This window comes from Amyelois transitella, chromosome 3, assembly GCF_032362555.1.
Source record: "Amyelois transitella isolate CPQ chromosome 3, ilAmyTran1.1, whole genome shotgun sequence".
Classification (NCBI taxonomy): Eukaryota; Metazoa; Arthropoda; class Insecta; order Lepidoptera; family Pyralidae; genus Amyelois; species Amyelois transitella.
The window spans coordinates 1,105,800-1,120,395 of record NC_083506.1 but is presented as its reverse complement, the minus strand read 5'-3'; the positions used below and the strand labels follow the sequence as shown (position 1 = coordinate 1,120,395).

General features: G+C 40.4%; 1 protein-coding gene across 7 annotated transcripts in view; it reads left to right on the top strand.

Moving 5' to 3' along the window:
- LOC106133368 (obscurin) overlaps positions 1-14,596 on the top strand; it is a 144,588-nt gene that overhangs the window by 43,919 nt on the left and 86,073 nt on the right. For 5 of the 7 annotated variants that reach the window (XM_060950165.1, XM_060950159.1, XM_060950164.1 and 2 more), the window contains one exon: positions 1,390-1,521. The exons of the other annotated variants lie outside the window; for them this stretch is intronic. In XM_060950165.1, coding sequence (XP_060806148.1) covers positions 1,390-1,521 — 132 coding nt within the window. The remainder of the gene's footprint in view (positions 1-1,389; positions 1,522-14,596) is intronic. 7 annotated transcript variants of the gene reach the window in all.

The window sequence follows — 14,596 nt, the reverse complement described above, 5'->3', positions numbered from 1 at the left end:
TTTGTTCAGATAAAAGCACGACGCCGTTTTTATCGCGCGTTAAACTATGCCTGTTTCGCTTGTTATTATGACGTGAAACGGGACAGCGATAGTTTATCTACAGCGGCAGATCTAACAAAAATTAAAACAATAATATATTATTAATGCTTTCGCTTTCACTCGCCTCACGCCGACTGCAAATAATCACTTTGAATTTAATGGTTATTAAATCATTAGTTTTATGGCGTGTTTAAGGCATCATTTATACCTACCCGACGCGATAGTAGGTACATTACTGGGCACGTTAGTTGACCTAAACACAGTCCATAGAAAGTTTTAATGACTGGCGACAATAACATTTGAATTTTCGTTCAACTAAGTGTATATAACTAGTAAACATATCTGGCAACCTGTCACTATTTGAATTATAATTCTATCATTAAGCCAAGCAGCTGAGCGTGGTCTCAGTTATTTGATGACGGTTGGTTCTGACTGCCCGCAGGGGATGTGGACGTGTTTATCTTTGCTAATATTATAAAGCTGAAGAGTGTTTGTTTGTTTGAACGCGCTAATCTCAGGAACTACTATACGAATTGAAAAATATTGTGTTGAATAGACCATTTATCGAGGAAGGCTATATAACATCACGCTGCAACTATTAGGAGTGAAGAAATAAATGTGAGTGAGTGAAGAAGAAAATGTGAAAAAAACGGGGTAAATTATTCACCCTTGAGGGCTTCAATGATGCCCAAAATAACTAATCCACGAGGACGAAGTCGCGGGCACAGCTAGTATGTTATGAATGTTATGTAGATATCTCAAAAACGACTTAACCTATTATAAAGTCCTACCGAAAAACAAAAATTCTATCGACATGTCCTATTTACATTGTCAATTTCATCAAATCTGACCAAAACGGTTCGAATGATATCGCGTTACAAACATGCATACATACAAAAATGTATTGTCAAATTGATTTATAGGCCTCATTCGCCTCACATTTACTAAAAGAGTTAGCGTTTTCCACCTTAACGAAAAACACCATCCAGTATGTTCAGTAATAACTTTTATTTTCCATCCATCCATCCATCCATAAAATCACGTTTATGTCCCTTGTGGGAAAGACAGGGCCAGGAATCTTGAAAGGCCACGTTCACCTGTTTGGCCTAATGATATAATTGAGATTCAAACAGTGACAGGTTGCTAGCCTATCGCCTAAAAGATGAATCCTTAGCTTATATGCCTATCCCTTAGTCGCCTTTTATGACATCCATGGGTAAGAGATGTAGTGGTCCTATTCTTTTTTTATTGGTGCCGGAATCCACACGGCTTTATTTGTCAAACACGCAAATTTTCATATTCCCTCTGAATACCCTGTTTGACCCTTGAGTGACTCATCCCCTCCCCCAGGAAACCCCGGCTAGACCCTGAGCTGGACGTGGAGGCAGTACTCCTGGATTCCTCAGCAGCGAAGCACAAAGCTGCCGTGCGGCCAAAGAAGAACCACCCACGAGGGGGAACTGCGAAGGCAGCGACTGAAAGGTACTACCTCACCTCTTCCTAACTTTATACATATATATACATATATACAGGGTGACATTTAAAACAACTGCATAAATTTAACTGTTGAGGTACTCATCTAAAGGATATTTAAAAACGTTAAAAGAAAAATATCGGTTCATATTTCTGAAAGTACGAAAAAAAATAATATATATATAGTTATGTCTATATCCCTTGCGGGTAGACAGAGCCAAGAGTTTTTTAAAGACTGAAAGCCACGTGCACCTGTTGGGCTTCATGATGGAATTGAGAGACATGCCTACAAGAGGAATCCCAAGATCATAAAAACCTATCCCTTAGTCGCCTTTTACGATATCCATGGGAAAGGTATGGAGTGGTTCTATTTTTAAGTGGCGGAAACCACACGGTATGGCAACCAAGACTAGAGTAAAATGGGAAAGTCAGTATGTTTGTTATTTTTCAAAGTTAGCATACATATAGTGTGGAGTACGGAAAAGGACGTACGACTAACGTGGCTCTGTCTACCCCACAAGAGATATAGACGTGACTAGTTTTACTCCTGTTTATTCGGCATCGTTAATCAAACACACAGTACGGACAAACCAAAAACACATCTTTTTTGATGAATGGTTCAAAATAATGGCAAACAATGGCCGCTGCTACGAAATTTCGTAGCTTTAGTCTTAGTTCCTTGAGTCTACGAGCTACAGTGCTACGGCGTAGCGCTACTACGATTTTACAATCAAGAAAAAGGGGGGTTGGTGGTATAGTTAAATACAGTCTATTAAAATATAGTTCTAGCGATTGCCCAAGGATCTGCTAACGTGGAAATTTCCTAAAATCTGTTTGTCTATTTCTAAAAAAAATACAAGTAAATATGTGTGTGCAATCTGCGCATGCTTCTGGAGAAAAATTCAGCTAAATTTCTTAAAGTGTATTGTGGTGTACCTTTTTTTATGCAAATCTAAACAGAAATTTTAATTTTGACATAAACATCATTAAGTGGATTCTCCGAAAGTAAGCGTCGTGCGAATTTTTATAAACTTGGCCTATTTTATTTGAGATCTATTTCGTGTACGAATATGTTAGTGTCAAACATTTCTGCACTAGATCGCCGAAACTATAATAAAGTAATGAAAATAAATGTGTGCTCTCTTTTTGGGTTTAGCGATTACGTAACAACTAGATTTAAATTATATATATATGATTTAAATCTAGTTGTGTTAACTAGTGTGTAAGTATCTAGTTGTGTATACATACATATACATATATCACACGAGAAGAATTTAAAGTGAGGTATTGGAACGGGTGTTTTTTCAAATGGGGGAAGGTCAAAAATGGGGTTAGTTGGTATTGTAAAGGACATACATACATATAGTCACGTCTATATCCCTTGCGGTTTAGATAAAGCCAACAGTCTTGAAAAGACTATAGGCCAAATTCAGCTGTTTGGCTTAATGATAAAATTGAGATTCAAATAGTGACAGGTTGCTAGCCCATCGCCCAAAAGAGAATCCCTAGTTTATAAGCCTATCCCTTAGTCGCCTTTTACGACATGCATAAGAAAAGATGGAATGTTCTTTTTTTTTTCTATTTCATTTATAATATCATCTCCTTTACGATATGTGCCGTGTGGTTCTCGTCACATATCGTAAAGGAGATGATCTATATGTATGTGTATATATGCAGGATTAGAGTATAGTGTAAGAAGATGATAAAAAGAACTAATTGAAGAAGTTTGCTTATATTATACCAACCTCATATTCCAATGGTATACCTAATAAACCCCACTTGGATTTTATTTAAAGAAACAAGTAATTATATATTTGTCGGATAATGGGAGCATCTCTGTAGCATAAGTTTCGTATGATCGTCGATAGATGGCGTAGCTAGATGGATTTTCCGCTAAGAAAACAATTAATGGCGTTTGTTAACTTATTATTTGTTATTGTGTTAAATTAAAGATTAATCAGTACTCAATAATTATGATAATTCATGATTTGATTTTTGATAGTAATTTCTGCATTGTTTACGTAATAGATAACGGTTGCTATTTTTTTAATGTACTGCGCCGGAAACGCAAGCGCGCTTGTTGCACCCAAACGCGTTTGGACATGGCCCTCGCAGTCGTTGTTTAGAGCCGTGCCTTTACACATCGATTTTGAGGAACTTGTCTGTGACCGGGCAGTGACTATTTTTCTTTATTTAACTGTGGGGTAGTTGCGTTATTGTTATTCGATTATTAAGTACTTTTGTATCTCGGAATAAAACTGTTTAATAGTGAAAGTGTTTTTCGTTGCCTGATTACCCACTCAACGCCCACGAAATGAATAATGAGGAAACAAATGTTTACAATGAGCCTCCGAAGTCGCCTCCGGCCACCGTCGACGCGACATCAGAAGTGGGATACCTTCAGGCACGAAATAATTCCACGAGTTTACCCGGATTAGACGAATCTCTTCTGCGTGTTCTTCTGGAGTCGCAGAACAGGAATATGATGAGCCTGATCGATGCAATAAAACCGTCTGCATCTGCTCAAAGGATTTCTCTGCCCGAATTCGACCCGGACAAGTCCGATAACGACCCTCGTGCATGGTGTGATACCGTTGACCTCTGCGTGGCTGATCGTGATCTATGTGGCAGTGCTTTGATAATTATACTGAGTAAAGCGCTAAAAGGAAGTGCCTCACGATGGCTATCGCAAGTGTCTTATGCTGGGATAACTTGGCCGAAATTCAAGGACATTTTTAAGGCGAGATATGACTGTATCGAGACACCAGCAGCAACGCTGATTAATTTGCAAAATAGTCGCCCAAAGGAAGGTGAATGTTATGCCGCTTATGCTTCCCGGTTGATGACTTCGCTATCGTCACGTTGGCAAGGTATGAGCGCCGAGCAGATTGCAATTTCTATGATACTTGCTCATGTATCTCGATTCGATGATAGATTGCAACGTCTTGCTTTTACTACCGAAATTACTTCGCGTGATAAACTCCAACGAGAGCTTCAGGCATTTTCGCATATGAAACGAAAGAGCAATACCGTGTCATCGGCACTCGACGGGCCCAATGACAGCAAGCGCATGAAGCCTTTTTTGCCAAATACCTTCAAATGCAACTACTGTGGCAAACCTGGACACCGAGCTGCAGACTGCCGTCAGCGACGCGATGTGAAGCGGACCACCAGCGGTCCTTCGGCAACGCCTTCAACTAGTACCGGACGAGAGAAGCAGGACCTGACATGCTTCAAATGCGGTGGCAAGGGTCACTACGCATCAAGGTGTACTCAGCGAGCAACCAACGGCGGCGGCCAGGGATCGTCGAGCAACGGTGCATCAACCAACGCGGCCAGCCAACGACGGGTGGATGTGTGCTTCGTGAGCAATCCACGTGGTCACTTGATGAATAATGGTGAGTCGTTCCTTTTTCACTATGACTCTGGGGCCGAATGTTCTCTCATCAAAGAATGTGTTGCTTCCAAGTTTACGGGAACACGATTTGATAATGTGATAACCCTCACGGGTATTGGGCAGTCTTCAATTCAAAGTTTAGTTCAAATTTTGGCTGAAGTTACAATAAATGCTATATCTATAGAGATACTTTTTCATGTTGTTCAAGACAGTTTTCTTAGGAGTAACATTTTAATTGGAAGGGAAATATTGGATCAAGGTTTAACAATAAACATGAACTCGGATGAAATAATTTTGTCACGTAGGGTAGAAGTTAATACTTGCCTTGTCAACAATAACACCAATGAGCTTCCTGACTTTAGTTACATTAAGACTGACATTCCTGATCAATTTCGAACACAACTTCATACTATTCTAGACATGTTTTCGCGCTATTTTCCTCAAAATGTAGCAAGGTCACGAGTGACTACTGGGCAGCTCGAAATACGTTTAGTTGACCCTAATCGTGTGGTGCAGCGCCGTCCTTACAGGATGAGCGTGGAAGAAAAGGCAATTATTCGAGAGAAGGTAAGGGAGCTTGAGGATGCAGGTGTTATTCGCCCGAGCTGCTCTCCATTCTCTAGCCCAGTGTTGCTGGTGAAGAAGAAGGATGGATCAGACCGCATGTGCGTCGATTACAGAGAGCTCAACGACAACACTGTGGCTGACAGGTACCCTCTTCCTTTAATATCTGACCAGATCGATAGACTTGGAGGTGCTAAGTGGTTCACCAGCCTCGATATGCTGAGCGGCTACCACCAGATTCCAGTTACTGAAGGGTCTATCGAGAGGACCTCGTTCGTAACTTGCGAGGGACAGTGGGAATATGTCACAATGCCTTTTGGATTGAAAAATGCGAGCTCCGTGTACCAAAGGGCAATCGTCAGGGCATTAGGTGAGTTGGTTAATGACTATGTGGTCTGTTACATCGATGACGTCCTGATCCTGGCAGATTCCGTGGAACAGGGTCTAGAGCGTCTACGAATAGTCCTTAGGGTACTGTCTGAAGCTGGATTTTCCTTTAACCTTTCCAAGTGCAGCTTTCTAATGAATCGAATAGAGTTCCTTGGCTTTGTGGTACAGGATGGTAAAATTCAACCTAACCCCGGTAAGATTGAGGCTCTTACTAGGTTACCACCTCCACAAACCGTTACCCAGCTTCGCCAATTCATAGGCCTCGCATCATATTTTCGACAATTTGTGCCGCAATTTTCTACTGTGATGGCTCCGCTATTTAGATTAACTAGTGGTAAGAGTAAATACTTAGAGTGGAAGCCCGAGCACGAAGAAATCCGTCAGAAAATCATTTCTCGACTTGTAAATGAACCAGTTTTGATGATCTTCAATCCAGCTCTTCCAATTGAGCTACATACGGATGCAAGCTCGGATGGATACGGTGCTATGTTAATCCAGAAACTTGAAGGTAAGCAGCATGTAGTAGCGTACTTTAGCCGGCGTACATCAGCACCAGAGTCAAGGTACCATTCTTTTGAACTGGAGACTCTGGCGGTTGTCAATGCGATAAAGCACTTTCGCCATTACCTGCAAGGCCGTAAGTTCACCGTAGTAACCGACTGTGCATCAGTTCGAGCGTCAAAAAGTAAGACTGATCTTTCTTCGCGAGTTCATAGGTGGTGGGTTTATCTCCAGTCATTTGACTTCGACATTGTACATCGAGCTGGAAGCCGCATGGGTCATGTGGATTTCCTATCCAGAAATCCTCTGCCGATTACGAATACTTCGCGTAAGATTGTTCGTGAGGTAAGAAGGGTAGATCTCGCTGAACTCTCAGACAACTGGTTAGTGGCTGAGCAGGAGAAGGATGAGGATATTTCTAAGATTGTTTCGGACTTGCGTAATGAAGAAATGTCTGAAGATCTTAGAAAAACCTACGAGTTGCGCAAGAACGTCTTGCATCGAAAGATTCAGCGCAACGGTCGTACGAGATGTCTGCCTATGGTTCCGCGTTCACTATGCTGGTCAGTAATTAATAACATTCATGAGTCTGTCATGCATTTAGGTGCGGATAAAACCCTTGAGAAGGCCTACGAGCACTACTGGTTTCCCGGTATGTCCAAGTATGTGCGAAAATTTGTAGACAATTGCATAACATGTAAGATTTCTAAATCCAATAGCGGGAGGGTCCCAGCAGAGCTACATCCGATTCCCAAGGGCACGATTCCATGGCATACTGTTCACATAGATGCGTCTGGTAAGCTGAGTGGCAAAAATGATGTCAAAGAATATGTTTTTGTCATGATTGATGCTTTCACAAAGTATGTGCTTCTAATACACTCCAAAAACATCGATAGTACTAGTAGCATAAGGGCACTCAAGCAGGGCATTTCCTTGTTTGGGACCCCTAACAGAGTAATTTCCGATCAAGGTCGATGTTTTACTAGTAAGGAGTTCTCAAATTTTTGTAGTAGTCATAACATAAACCTTCATTTGATTGCTACTGGTGGTTGTAGAGCAAACGGACAGGTCGAGCGCATCATGAGTACGCTAAAAGGTATGTTAACCTCTGTAGAGGTTAGTAAAGATCGCTCCTGGCAGGATGCTCTTGGTGATATTCAGTTGGCAATAAATTCGACTGTCAATCGTGTAACTAAAGCCAGTCCCTTAGAATTAATGATTGGGAAGGTTGCCCGACCGTTGAACTTAATGACTATTGATGAAGAGCCTATCGAAGTTGACTTAGATATGGTGAGAGAACAGGCGACCCAGGGCATAAAGGATAACGCTTCCTATGACAAGAAACGGTTCGACTCCAATAAGGCTAAGGTGCATAAGTTTTCTGTAGGAGACTTTGTGCTTCTTGAAAATGAGGAAAGGAACCAGACTAAGCTGGATCCTAAGTTCAAAGGTCCCTTTAAGATTATTGAAGTTTTAGATGGAGATAGATACCTACTGAAATCTCTGAACTCTAACAGAACCTATAAGTATCCTCATGATCGTGTTAGGAGGATATCAGACCATCAAGTTCCCAAAGAGTTAGATAATACCGATGAAAATGATTTTGTTGATGATGATGATTGTTAGTTTGTTTGATGATACATGTCATGGTGCTGCTGATGGTACGGGTAACCGATGGACTGGATTACTCATGATTTAGATGGCCGATGGACCGAGCCATGTTAGTGTCCGATGGACTGGATACTATGAGTGTTCGATGGACTGAACACTGATGATTTGACGAGACATGATAGTATCCGATGGACTGGGTACTGAGTGGGCCGATGGACTGGCTCAGAGCCGATGGACTGGCTCGGAGCCGATGGACTGGCTCAAGTATGCGTACCCAGACTTGTGTCATTGATTTTTTTTTTATTACTGTAGATTAGTACCAATTGGAATATGGGAACTTGTCGGTCAGATGTTTTAAATTAATGATTTTAGTTTTGTAAACAAAAGCCCTTGAATTATTTCTGGTAGGGATAGCCGAACGGTTTACTCTTTGTGTTTCGTTTTGTTCTCAGATGCAACACCCGAGGACGGGTGAAGACCATCAGGATGGCCGTGTCGGATAATGGGAGCATCTCTGTAGCATAAGTTTCGTATGATCGTCGATAGATGGCGTAGCTAGATGGATTTTCCGCTAAGAAAACAATTAATGGCGTTTGTTAACTTATTATTTGTTATTGTGTTAAATTAAAGATTAATCAGTACTCAATAATTATGATAATTCATGATTTGATTTTTGATAGTAATTTCTGCATTGTTTACGTAATAGATAACGGTTGCTATTTTTTTAATGTACTGCGCCGGAAACGCAAGCGCGCTTGTTGCACCCAAACGCGTTTGGACATGGCCCTCGCAGTCGTTGTTTAGAGCCGTGCCTTTACACATCGATTTTGAGGAACTTGTCTGTGACCGGGCAGTGACTATTTTTCTTTATTTAACTGTGGGGTAGTTGCGTTATTGTTATTCGATTATTAAGTACTTTTGTATCTCGGAATAAAACTGTTTAATAGTGAAAGTGTTTTTCGTTGCCTGATTACCCACTCAACGCCCACGAAATGAATAATGAGGAAACAAATGTTTACAATGAGCCTCCGAAGTCGCCTCCGGCCACCGTCGACGCGACATATTTATGTTCATCAAGGAAAATAAGTATAAAATTTAAAATTAAGAGAAATTCAGTACAAGGGCACTACTTATTTCTAGAGAAATTTCTTCCAGCAGGCCCTCGACATACGAGTATATTTTATGCGGAATAAAATCCGGTTGATTTCGACCACCTAGATGATTTGTCATTAGATGATTTCAGGACACAAAAATGTGAAATTTAATCACCCAGGTGACCAAAGTTAAAAAAATCACAATAAGGTGTTAGAGTTTAGAGTAACGGATATTGAATTGATCAGGAGAATTTTTCGTAGCTTTAAATTTATTTTAAACTATAGGCCGCCCGCGACTTCTTCCGCATGGAAACCATATCAATTCCGCAGGAACTCCGGGATAAAAAGTAGCCTATATGTTATTCTGGGTCTTCAGCTACCTACATACTAAATTTCATCGTTATCGGTTCAATAGTTTTTGCGTGAAAGAGTAAGAAACATCCATACTGACATCCTGACATACTCACAAACTTTCGCATTTATAATATTAGTAGGATAGAGCTTTGATTGAAAATACGTTTTGAAAATTGCTTATGAGATCCATAAACAATTTGTCATGTGTGTGTGTGTTTGTGTGTGTAACTAAATACCTGGGTGACCGAGCCTAACTCTGTATTTATGTTCGATGTTTCAAATGATATCAGAAACACCACAAATAATCCCAATTTGTGAATCTCTTAGTCTAGTAAATGTGCTTTAATATACATACATACATACATAAAATCACGCCTCTTTCCCGGAGGGGTAGGCAGAGACTACCTCTTTCCACTTGCCACGATCTCTGCATACTTCTTTCGCTTCGTCCACATTCATAACTCTCTTCATACAAGCTCGGCGGTTTCGGGTACTTTTGACCTGACCCTTTACCAGGACGTCCTTAATTTGATCAAGATACGTTCGTCTAGGTCTTCCCACTCCGACCTTTCCCTCCACACTCTCCTTGTATATCTGCTTAGTCAACCTGCTTTCATTCATCCTCTCCACATGACCGAACCATCTTAACATACCCTTTTCTATTCCTGTAACTACATCTTCTTTCACATCACAACATTCCCTTATCACGCTGTTCCTTATCCTGTCACTCAATTTCACACCCATCATACTCCTTAACGCTCTCATTTCCACTGCATTTATTCTGCTTTCATGCTTCTTTTGCCATACCCAACTACAACTTTAATATACCAGTTAGCTTTTTATCTGAAGCTTTTATATCCAATAAAAATTGTTTTTTTTTTTTCAAAACAGGATACAAGGTATCGCTTATTGACGTCAACATAACTTATGTACCTATATTTATATTTACTACCGCTTGCAAAATGCCGATAAAAAAATGAATAAATAAATACGGTTTACTACCTGTCTATGAAAAATCGATAATATTTTGTAATTCTTTCGGCAAAATGATTGTAATCGCCACAAATAATATATATGAAATTTAATTCAAACAAAGCATTTGCAATCTATTTAAGTCATCGGATTGATAAATAATAATTGTGAGAAATTCGGCTGTAAATTAGAGCGGGGACAGATAAAAGGAGCTGTATCATAAATTGACAAGAGAAGAGAAATGGCTATAAGTTTTCTTACAAAGTAAAAGAATAGGATATAATAGATTTGTTTTCAAAATTGTATACAAGGTATCACTTATTGACGTTACATCACTTAAATCTAATTATATGTAATCTATCTAATTAGAACTACTACCGCTTCCAAAGCGCATGTGTAGAAGAAGCGGCGGAACAAACTACACTGCAGCGTTTTAACACGCTACTGGTTGTTTTTTAGTGTGTTATTGAAGTTTTGTCAGCATAGTTCAGTTTACTGTATGTACGTACAAAAAATAATTTGTTACGAATGCAGTGCACGGTTTAATTGTATATTCAGGTTTATTAAGTACTTATCACAGACATTGTACACATGACAAATTAATGACATTCTAGCGGTGAGTTTTCAAACCATGATAAGATTATTATAATATACCTTTGGTGATTTTGCATAGGACAAACACTATAGTTGAAAGGGTCAGTTCTGTTCTTTCATTAATTTGTATCGTTCGTGAGGTATGTGCGCCAAGTGAATTACTCGGCCGAGCAACAGAAAAGCCATTAATTTCAACTCGGCGGTAAAGATTTATTCAACAACGATTTACTTCGTCTAAGATATTGTAGTGACGAGATATGTGTGTCACTTATATAATGTGTGAGTTTTGGTCACTAACCATTTATCAATATGGGTCACACTGTTGACGTCAAAAATTTGTATTATTAAAGTTACTACAGCTTTTAAGTGCAAGTGTAGAAGATTAGGCGCGGAACGCACTACTTTGCAGCGTTTTTGTTAACGAACTTTTAAATACTCATTATCAAAAAAGAACATACATACATAAAATCACGCCTCTTTCCCGGAGGGGTAGGCAGAGACTACCTCTTTCCACTTGCCACGATCTCTGCATACTTCTTTCGCTTCGTCCACATTCATAACTCTCTTCATACAAGCTCGGCGGTTTCGGGTACTTTTGACCTGACCCTTTACCAGGACGTCCTTAATTTGATCAAGATACGTTCGTCTAGGTCTTCCCACTCCGACCTTTCCCTCCACACTCTCCTTGTATATCTGCTTAGTCAACCTGCTTTCATTCATCCTCTCCACATGACCGAACCATCTTAACATACCCTTTTCTATTCCTGTAACTACATCTTCTTTCACATCACAACATTCCCTTATCACGCTGTTCCTTATCCTGTCACTCAATTTCACACCCATCATACTCCTTAACGCTCTCATTTCCACTGCATTTATTCTGCTTTCATGCTTCTTTTGCCATACCCAACTTTCACTCCCATACATTAATGTCGGGACCAACACGCCCCTGTGCACAGCCAGTCGAGCCTTTTTGGATAGTTTCTGACTGCTCATAAAGGCATGCAAAGCTCCATTCACCATGTTCCCCGCGTTCACTCTCCTTTCAATATCACTATCATACTTGCCATCTGATGTAAACTTTGATCCTAGATATACAAACTCTTTCACTTGCTCCACTTTTTCTCCTCCAATCAAAATATTACATGCTGTCATTTCTTTCTCCATTTCAAAAACCAGTGTTTTAGTTTTACTTACGTTCACTTTCATTCCTTTCTCTTTTAAAGCTTCATGCATACAGTTTACCATCTCCTGTAACTCCTCCGCTGATGACGCCAGTATAACCTGATCGTCGGCATAGAGCAGACATTTGACGAGTAACTCATTCATCCTTAATCCACTTTTAGACTCTTTCAAATCTGTCAAACAGCTATCCATAAATAGGTTGAACAGCCACGGTGACGCAACACATCCTTGCCTAACGCCTTTCTCAATCTTAAACCACTCAGTGTGCGCTCCGTTTATCCTGACACAAGCACTCGAATCCTCATATAAGGATTTCAGTGCTCGTATTAAGAGACTGCTCACCCCATGCATAGAAAGTGCTGACCACAATTCATTCCTCTCAACTCTGTCATAGGCCTTTTCCAGATCTACGAATGTGCAATAGACTTTTTGACTCTTGGCCAAAAACTTTTCGGCTATGCACCGCAAGGAAAAGACCTGATCAGTACATCCCATTCCCTTTCGAAATCCCGCTTGAGCATCCCATATTTTGTCATCAGTTTCATTCCTGACTCTATTAATCAATACCTTAGCATACAATTTGCCGACGACGCTAAGCAGGCTTATACCACGATAATTTTTGCAGTCCAGCTGTGACCCTTTTCCTTTGTAAAGTGGCACGATAACAGCCTTACACCAATCTTTTGGTACTCGGCCGCTTCTCCAACACAAATTGAAAAGGCAGTACAACTGACTAGCTACTACGCCTTTTCCTGCTTTAAGCATCTCGACCGACACTCTATCACACCCAGCAGCCTTTCCCGCTTTCATACTCTTAAGTGCTTCCACAATTTCGAACATTTCAATTTCGCCTTCCATCTCATTCTCTTTTTCTTCGCTATAGCAGAAATCTTTCTTATTTCCTTCCTTTTTTTCAAATAAACTTTCAAAATAGTCCTTCCATATCTTTAGTACACATTCTTCTCCTTTCACAACGCTACCATCCTGGCATCTGATCCTAGTCAGCTCTCTGGTTATAGTATTTCCTCGGGCTGACCTTACGGATTTCCAGAATACTTTCAGATTTGACTGAAAGTCTTCTGATAGCCTTTTATCAAAATCCTCTTTATACTCTTCTTTCTTTCTAATCACAGCTTTCTTAACCAAATCTTTCATTTTCTTATATTCCTTACGTGCTTCATTCACATCTTCATCTATAACCTCTTGCATTCTTAAGTTAGCTTTTGCTGCTAACAAATCCAGCCATGCTTTCTTCTTTAATCGCACAAGTTCTTGCACATCTTTACTCATCCACGCATTTTTGTGATTTTTCCCTTTCCTTCTTCTACTTACACCACACACTTCAACAGCTACTTTCACAATTCTTTCTTTAAATTCCTTCCATCCATCTTCAATATCGCTCATTTCCTCTAAATCTTCAAATTCATCCTTCAGTCTATTAATATACTTCTTACCTACATCCATATCTTGCAAATTTTCTACTTTTACTCTTTCCAAAGCGCTGGTTTGCTCCCTTACCCTGTGCCGCCAGCGATTGAAGATACCCCTTATCCGGGATATCACCAGTAAATGGTCCGAGTCAATGCCAGCACCGCGATATGCACGGGTATCCAGCACTTTGTTCTTCAATCTTTCATCTACAATCACAAAGTCTATCATACTTTTTAAAATACCTTCCACTCTTGTGTAGGTGTGGATCTCTTTATGTTGAAACATTGAGTTCGACACAAAAAGATCCCACTCTAGACAAATTTCTAATACACTTCTTCCATTATCATTCACCTTTTCGTCACCAAACGCACCAAGCACCTTTTCATATCCATCACGCTTTACACCCACCCATCCATTAAAATCACCTAACATAATAATCTTCTCATTTGGCTTGGTAACTTTCAATACTTCTCTTACACTATTCCAGAACTCCTCGTTTTCGCTTTTTGCTGATGTTGTACCCCTCGAACCCACATCCCAAGGTGCATAAACACCTAGAACGAAGATCCGAGTGATTCCAACTTTCAGCCTAATCCATAGAAGACGAGGGCTGACACACTCATACTCATTCACGCACTCAGCCATTCGTGCAGAAAGAATTAGACCGACCCCTTGACAGCCTCGGCTGGTACTGGAAATTCCAGACCAATACGCCGTGTAAGGGCCGTGCTGCGTCGCGTCGCATCCTTTCCGCTTCGTTTCATTCACGCACAACACATCCAAACGTCTTTCATCCATCATCTGGCATACTTCCTCAATCTTATCCTTCATTCCTCCTCTTACATTCATCGTCGCAAAGCGGCTTTCAGCAGACCGCATACCGCTCCCGCCGGGAACGAGACGTGATGGGGTGCGGACACCATCGCCGCCATCTAGGTGCTCTTTCAAAAAATTTGCATCCATGCGATTCCCACGAGACGCTAGGGAAAAA